The 7,500-nt window shown below is 39.8% G+C and overlaps 1 protein-coding gene and 1 pseudogene across 1 annotated transcript in view; both read right to left on the reverse strand.

Moving 5' to 3' along the window:
• LOC137975474 (aquaporin AQPAn.G-like) overlaps nt 1–6,378 on the reverse strand; it is a 6,803-nt gene extending 425 nt beyond the window's left edge. The window contains exons 1-4 of the mRNA XM_068822597.1: nt 5,877–6,378; nt 3,958–4,193; nt 3,461–3,541; nt 1–2,328 (exon numbers count right to left, since the gene is read on the reverse strand). The exon at nt 1–2,328 is cut by the window's left edge and continues 425 nt beyond it. Coding sequence (XP_068678698.1) covers nt 2,167–2,328; nt 3,461–3,541; nt 3,958–4,193; nt 5,877–6,183 — 786 coding nt within the window. The 5' untranslated portion in view covers nt 6,184–6,378 and the 3' untranslated portion in view covers nt 1–2,166. The remainder of the gene's footprint in view (nt 2,329–3,460; nt 3,542–3,957; nt 4,194–5,876) is intronic.
• Nucleotides 1–7,500, reverse strand: part of LOC137975897 (ATP-dependent DNA helicase RecQ-like) — a 404,352-nt pseudogene that overhangs the window by 201,788 nt on the left and 195,064 nt on the right.

Below are 7,500 nucleotides of genomic sequence, written 5' to 3' on the forward strand. Positions count from 1 at the left end.
TTAAGTGGCCGCAACCCGAGTTTCTCGGCTAGTCACTCCGGTCAAACCGGTTTAGGCAGCGCGCGCATCATAGTTTTGACAAGGCGAAGGTCAAAATCGAGCTTTCAGTAGGAAAATCAATATGGCGATCGAGACTTGGCCTGGGTTTGAAACTGTCCCCAAGCAACGACTTGCGTATGCTCAGTAAAGACTTTACACGATTTCTGCAGAGTCCTTTCTTTCTCGTCGAGTTAAGAAAGGCTCTGCTGGCAGGGTGCGCTTGCTGAGAAATTTTTAAATTCCTCCCCTTATTTCGAATAGAAAAGGGAGATCTTTGAAAGATGTACCCGTTAGAGCAAAACTCTGAGGGTCTTTCAATAGGCCATTTCCGAGTTCATGTCTGCCTCCTTTTCAAAGCGAGTCTAAGTGCGACGTTTTTGTAATGGTAATTAGTTCTACTTTACATATGAATGAATACTAATTTTCATAACAAAAACTTCGCACTTAGACTCGCCTTGAAGATGAGGCAGGCTTGAACTCGAAAATGGCCTACTTCCTATCTTGACTAATAGGAGTGGTGTTTGGCCACATCATGCAAAGTGACCCATGATCATTGACGTTTTATGACATCGGAAGTGTTTACACACGGAAGTCAGTTCTGCCGCTAACCGGTTTCGTCCGAGACTAGGAGTTAACTGACGTGCACATAAATGCATTTGTATGATATATTAAAACGATAATATATAAACAGCATAACTTGACCCTATTTAAGTCAATTCTTTAGTTCTTGATTTAAGGATATGTGAGACATTTGACGGCTGATATTGGCTCGCTCATTTGATGGTTGACGGTTAAATTTTTGGCCATTTGAAGGTTGATTGTTAACCCCATTGACACCCTCTCTTACCAATTAATCATAAAAATTACAATGTCCGAGAAACGAAGAAGAGCCAATTAATAAACGAAAGAAAGGGAAAATAAAAAGACTGACAACGGAGGTATAAATTTCTTAATGTCGCTCTGAAAGAAAGAAAGTCAAAATTTAGGAGTCTGTACACTGTTTTTATGGTAATTGAAATCAAGGTTCTGATTGGTTGAATGTGATTGGCTTATTGAACTGTCCAATAACAACTTGGAAAGAGTTTTAAAACAATTACAATCGAGGAAATTGTTATTTTTATGATTAAGGATCTTATCACGGTTTTGGAAGCCATCTTGATGGGAAGGCAAACGTGTGAGAGAGAGCAGTGTTTGTAGGAGAATCGGATGTAATAACAAGTTGAAAAAACCTTGAATGCAGAAAAAATTGTACATGGTTAACTTTAGTTGATTTAGTTGTAACCAAAAAAAATGAATTTCAAAAACGCTTGTTTCGGTTTTCAAATGTCCCGGGCGCCGCCATCTTGAAAACTGTGACGTGCCGTGGTTGCCCTATTGTTCTGACACAAAGAGCGTTTGTTCTGAAACGACACGTGACAATTATTCAAGATGACAGCGCCCAGGAAAGAAGCGTGGAAAAAGTACTGTGTCTGGACAGCTGTACGATTCCTGCTTGCACCATTTTACCATTCACCACGAGATATTAGAAGACTAAATTAAACCCGTGCAAGTCTATACATAAAAGAGAAGATTCATTCTGATCGTAACGACTAAAGAGCAAACAGAGCCATAGGAGCTAGTTTCACACAAGTGCCAATTTTAACGGTGTTAAAACACCGTTGCTGACAAACAGCCCGAAAGAGCGAAACCAATAACCTTTTCAATATCCCCTAATATAACATAAAAACACTAACCTATTTAAAAGAACTTAACATTAAATGTACCACGACTTATGAGGCGAATCAATTTGCTTAAATAATCTTATCTATAATCTTTGCTATTCAGCAAGACAAGGCAATTTATTCAAATAAACGTAGAAAATGGTTACAAGATCGACAATATTAAAGTGCTAGGTTCTATCCAAATGCCTTGTTCATTCTTTGCCCTTATATCACTGGTAAATATTAGTTCTGATATATGTCGGCAATACGGGCAAGGAACATACCTTTACAATTTCTAGTCTCATTGGACCGGTATAGAGTGCAGCTATATTGTATGTAGGATGGGGCTCTATTGTTGCAGTTGTTTATTTTTTGTGCCCATTGTTTCCTGAACCAATCACGCGAGCAGTTGCGTTGAAAGATATGTTTACAACGAAGAAGCAAGGAATTTCGAAGTATCATCCTTTTCCATTACTTCCACGGTATAATCATCATTTGCTGAATTCTGATTGGTCCTTTTCCTTGTAAATAAAATCTGATAAGTGCACGTTGCTAGGAGACCGCCAATGATAGGGGCAGCCCAGTATATCTGTCAACAATCAGAAAAATGTTTAGTTCACAATGAGATAAATAGGCCTTAGACTCAGTTTTAAAGTTAGTCCAAGTGAGAGCTTGTTGTGATGGCAACTATTTTAACTGAAGCTGACTTGACGGAAATGGCGTATTGGAAAAATAAAGATAAGTTGGCAAATCGGTAGGGGTTCCTTCCCTTGACACTCAACCGTATTATTACCTGGAACATAAAGAAAAACTGAAAATTACAGCTCCCAAAAAGAATCGAATTTTTCACGGTCCGCAGCTGAACTCATGGCAACAAGGCCATTGAACTACGTTCAACGACATTTAGGTGGCAATCGTCCAACCGTGTTACAAGCAATGGACAGTCATTGAGATTTAAACCTTTGAACGAATACAATCATGAATACTGCCTTTTATTCAGCCATCTGCATCCGTATAGTATTTCCAGCACTTGGCAAACTCTTCTTGATTTATGTCTGTTTTAGCTTCAGTACCCTCTTACAGCATATATAAGGTTGTTTTTGAGAAATTTCGCTAAGCCGACCACATTTACCGTGGAAAATAAGACAGACCACATTTCCTATCGGTGATGCTTACCAACACAGGGATATTTTTGCGCGGATAAAGTAGATCTTAGTAAGTACTATTGGTACCCAAAAAGAAAATTGGTAACCATGCATTTTTCAGAGATTATTAACCTTCAATTTGGGAAAGAACACCGTATATGGCTTTGTATTTTAAAGCTTTTTACGAATATTGTTCATGAATTACCTTTGAAAAATGCATGGTTACCCCCAATTTTCTTTTTCGACTTCAATAACACTTGTTAAGATCTACATTTCCCGCATAGTCAGAAACCGGGGCAAAAATACCTTTGAATTAGTAGGCACCGTCCTTAATGTTAAACAAGTTGCAGGTGTTATTACAAAGGAAGCACTTTCTCCTCAGTTATTTTAAGATCCTGAGTGTTGACTCAGCCGGGGTTCACAGCCGCGACCTCCTGCACGCAAGTGCGATGCTCAACTAACTGCGTTAACCGGTCTGCGAAGTATCTCCGTTAGGAGCTGCGATAGGAATGATTGAGATAACAATGAAACAGATTAACGGCGATAACTCAAGTAAAGACTGTTCAGGAATCTTACCCAATGGTCTCTCCATGAATTCATTATGACTGCAGGTCCGAGAGACCGCGCTGGATTCATGCTGGCGCCAGATGATGGGATCTGAAAATTTGTTAATATGCTAAGTCAGTGCTTGAGCTATAAAACTGGCGCAAGAACTTTTAGTTTTATTCTTGATTATATATTTATTTTGTGCTATAGTAATTTTTGCTCGTTGTCGTGAATCATCAAGGAGCTTACGAAACTTAAAGGCCCCAAAATACGGACGGTTTAATAAGCAAAGAAATGGCGTAAAACGAAAAGTTTAGTTCTCTTCCAAATGCAAGGTGACTAGTCTTGAATAGTGTACTGAATAACAAGAATTGATGTACGTAAGACTCCTTAAGTTATTCTCTTGGTCGCAAAGACAACAGAGCCCTAGAGACAAGGGGAAGAGTGTAATTATAATATGCTAGTATATGTTGCAGTTTGAATGCATCTGTTTCTGAAGAGAGTACTGGCGGTAGTTCTGTCCTTACCCCATGCATAAGACAAATGAACACACAAATTCCGATGGCCAGCGGTACTCCATAGCCCGTCATGCCCCTCTCTGGATCGGTAGCAGCAAAGATAACGAAGACCAGTATGAATGTAAGGACAAGCTCAACTGCGAATGCCTGGAATGTAGTGACGCCATTTCCAGGAGCTGTGACTCCTAACGAACCAACGGCTCCTGGTGGAGTAATGCCATACACAATGGCCGCACCACCAATGGCTACAGAGCGAGGGAAAGAAAGTAATTTTAATTTCATTTTAAAGAATGTAAAGATCTTTCAAATGAACCAGGTTACAAAATGTCATGGCCTTTCACTACTCACAAGCTAGAGTTTTTATAACAAGAAATATAACCTCACAAATGCCACCTAAAACTACACGTTAACTTAACCACAAGACAAACATAACCAAGCATCATTGGCACACCATTCATCGGTGTCGTGCTAATTTTTGAGCATGTGTGCAAACAGGGCTTCGATTTCTCAAGTCATAACATGTTAAATACCCCGACGACCGGTGGCTCAGTTGGTTCGGTCGAACTAACACTGAGGAGAAAGTGCTGCTTTTGTAATTTCATCTGCAAATGGTTAGACTTTCAAGTCTTCTCGGATAAGGACTATTAACTATTGTCCCCGTCTCCTAATCCTTAATGTTAACATTGTTCGTGTTTATTAACATTAATGATAATTAACAGATAATTGCTGCCTCTATGAGTGAGCCTGTAGCGAACGAACGAGGCAGCTCTCTAATCGGGAGAAGAACACATTTTTCTTCGAAAAGCAAGGGATTGTGGTCAAAGGCACAAGCAATTGTTATTATTCGCGAATGGAGGAATTAAGATGCGCGGTATGATGATAAGAGTCTGCTCTGTTTTTCATTCTTAAACCGTAAAGATAGTTTCACTATAACGCAACAAAAAAATAAAATCCAAATCATTCAATTAAAAAAGCTCATGATTTTTCCCTAGGTAACTTACCTCGGGGAAATTTTATCGTCTGGAGCTGGGAAATTTCTCGAGAACAATAGAGTTTCCCTTGACAGCTACCCCAAGTCGATAGCTAGGAAAAAATGAAATACCGAGGTTGCGAGCCAATAGACGCTCGTCGGCGAAGGTCTTAATGACAGAACCGGACTAATCACGTTGTGAAATAAATTTTTGGGGCACGCGTAATCTTCAGAGGTCATTTCAGCTCAAATTCGAAATGTCGCAGTTCCGAGCAAGATTGTGAGTATCATTTGAAATTTGAAATTCAATTTCTCGTCGCCGTTTAAAATTGTTCATGTTGCTTTTTACTTAACCAGGAAGTTTTTTCATTGCATAATTGGACGCTCTCTCTATTCTGAAAGTGATGAAGTCTCTCAACCAGCATTTTAGAATGGATATCTCTTTAACAATCGGCGCGAGATGCACGCAAGCCAGTCAACCTCTTATTTACCTCCAACAACTGATCATATAAACCAGGCCGTAGTGTTTCAGTGGTGTGACCTTCCCAGAATTTTTTACCTAGGTAAAATGAAACCCGAGATGAATTTACCTCGGGAAATTTTTAATGAATTTGCCCTAAGTAAATCGGTTTTACCTAGGTAAAAGTCTATAGTGTGACCACAGATATTTAGTAGAGGACGTTGAAAAGCAGCAAGACAGTTACTTTTTACCCAATGCACAAAATGAAGCCAAAATTTTGAATTTAACTTACTTCAGTTCTAACAGTAGAGCTGTAGTTTTGTTGCCTAAAGGTAGGTCTAACAATTGGAACCATAGAGTGTGACCACCCTGACAGAACGATAAAGAATGCAGCTTTGTGATCAATAGTGGTCATCCGTTTAATAAAAGAACCGTGGTAGCTAGAAAAGTTAATTAAGACTATTGCATTGATAAATGGCACTAATTTATGCAACCTACCTCCAAGACACTGTGCTCCAACAAAGAAGACAGCCTTCAATACCGAGACTCTTCCAACAGACATCATTGCAATGGTCACAGCTGGATTAAGCTGCCCTCCAGATATGTGTTGAACTGCCATAGCTAAAGTCGCGATGCTCAAACCGTGGCTGAAGGCGATGTGCATCACGGACGGCAGCGTGTGATTCCAGGGCAACACAGTCCCGCAAACCATGAACAAAAACAGCAGTGTCGCTAAAAATTCAGCGATCACTTCTGTCCAAAACCAACGGGATCGAAATTCCCTGCTACCGTCCTGAAGAAACATCTCGATCAAATCGTTATCAAGTTGACTCCAAAAGAATAGTTTCCAACTCGAATCAGCTAAATGTAGTCTCAGAAATGATGATTGCGAAACTTCAAGTGGATTTGTTTTTACAACGCAGCTACCTTTCGATAACAAGAACTAACCAAACTTTTCACGGGGAGTGATCACTAAGTCAGGCTTCATTTAGCATATTCATTGTTGTAGGTCACAAAAGTAACGCCTCCTTGAAATAAAGCAGTATATAAGGTCACTCGATTATAAATAATCAGAATAACGAGCTTTATTCAAGTGTCAACTGTATTTAGCATGCACTAAAGCACTAACAGGGAACTATAGCGATTTTGTACCCCCGGTCCCCCGCTTTCCAGGTATTTAATTTTTGGTTTGTTGATCGTATCTTATTTCAATCAGGTAATTTAAATGTCTAAAGTGTTGGCCCTAACCGCAATTAGTTAGTTGGTTTTGGTTCTGTTAACGGCGGATCAGAACATGAGTTTTCAGTGGAATAAGTTGTGACAGGCTGAAGATTTGGAAAAGATCGGCAAAACCGCGGGACTTTGAAGTTACTTAAGTATGATTAACTTTACGGTTTGCACTAGTTTTCAGATCGCAATTTGTTAAGCTTTGAACACGTGGCATGGATTTTATGCCATCTGGATTTCTTTATATCAGCCGTGCTTCTTCACTTGAGAAAAATTCTCGTTTGTTCCTTGATAGGATCTTTATCGTCTGACAGTTCTTTGGCATAATGTACGCCGTAGTGCCTCGCGGCTACCTTTCGCTTTTATTGGCCCACAGTTTTTCAGTAAAATGTAAAAGAATGTAATTTCTTTGTTTATAGTGGAAGTGCACTTTGCTATCAAGCTAGTTCACAAGCACACTACTCTTAATAATCTGAAAGAAACAATTCAGCAGAAACATGACTAAGAACCGCAACTGGCAGGAGGCAACAAGGCTATTTCACAAGGCATGGTTAGAGTTGAATCCGAGACAACCGGAAATAAATCCAAACCAGTGGTTGGAACGGGATTTGAACCTGGGGCAACCGCATGCAAAGCCAATGCCCTAACCACTGGACCACGCTGTTGCCAAAATGGCAACGTAGTTTACCGGTTATTATATCTTAGCAAGTTTCTCTGTTTTGTTATTTCAGTTTACGATATGATCGTGGATACTTGGCTTATATTAAATCGATCAAGTGAATTCAAGTGATTGTGCGTAAAGTGTATCCCCGTAACTCATAGCCCGTCGAAACTCGAGCCAAGTTGGTTGTTGAAGCCGGCAGTCTTTGCCTTACGCATCCGTAAATTTGCACAG

The sequence above is a fragment of the Montipora foliosa genome, chromosome 11, assembly GCF_036669935.1.
Source record: "Montipora foliosa isolate CH-2021 chromosome 11, ASM3666993v2, whole genome shotgun sequence".
Classification (NCBI taxonomy): Eukaryota; Metazoa; Cnidaria; class Anthozoa; order Scleractinia; family Acroporidae; genus Montipora; species Montipora foliosa.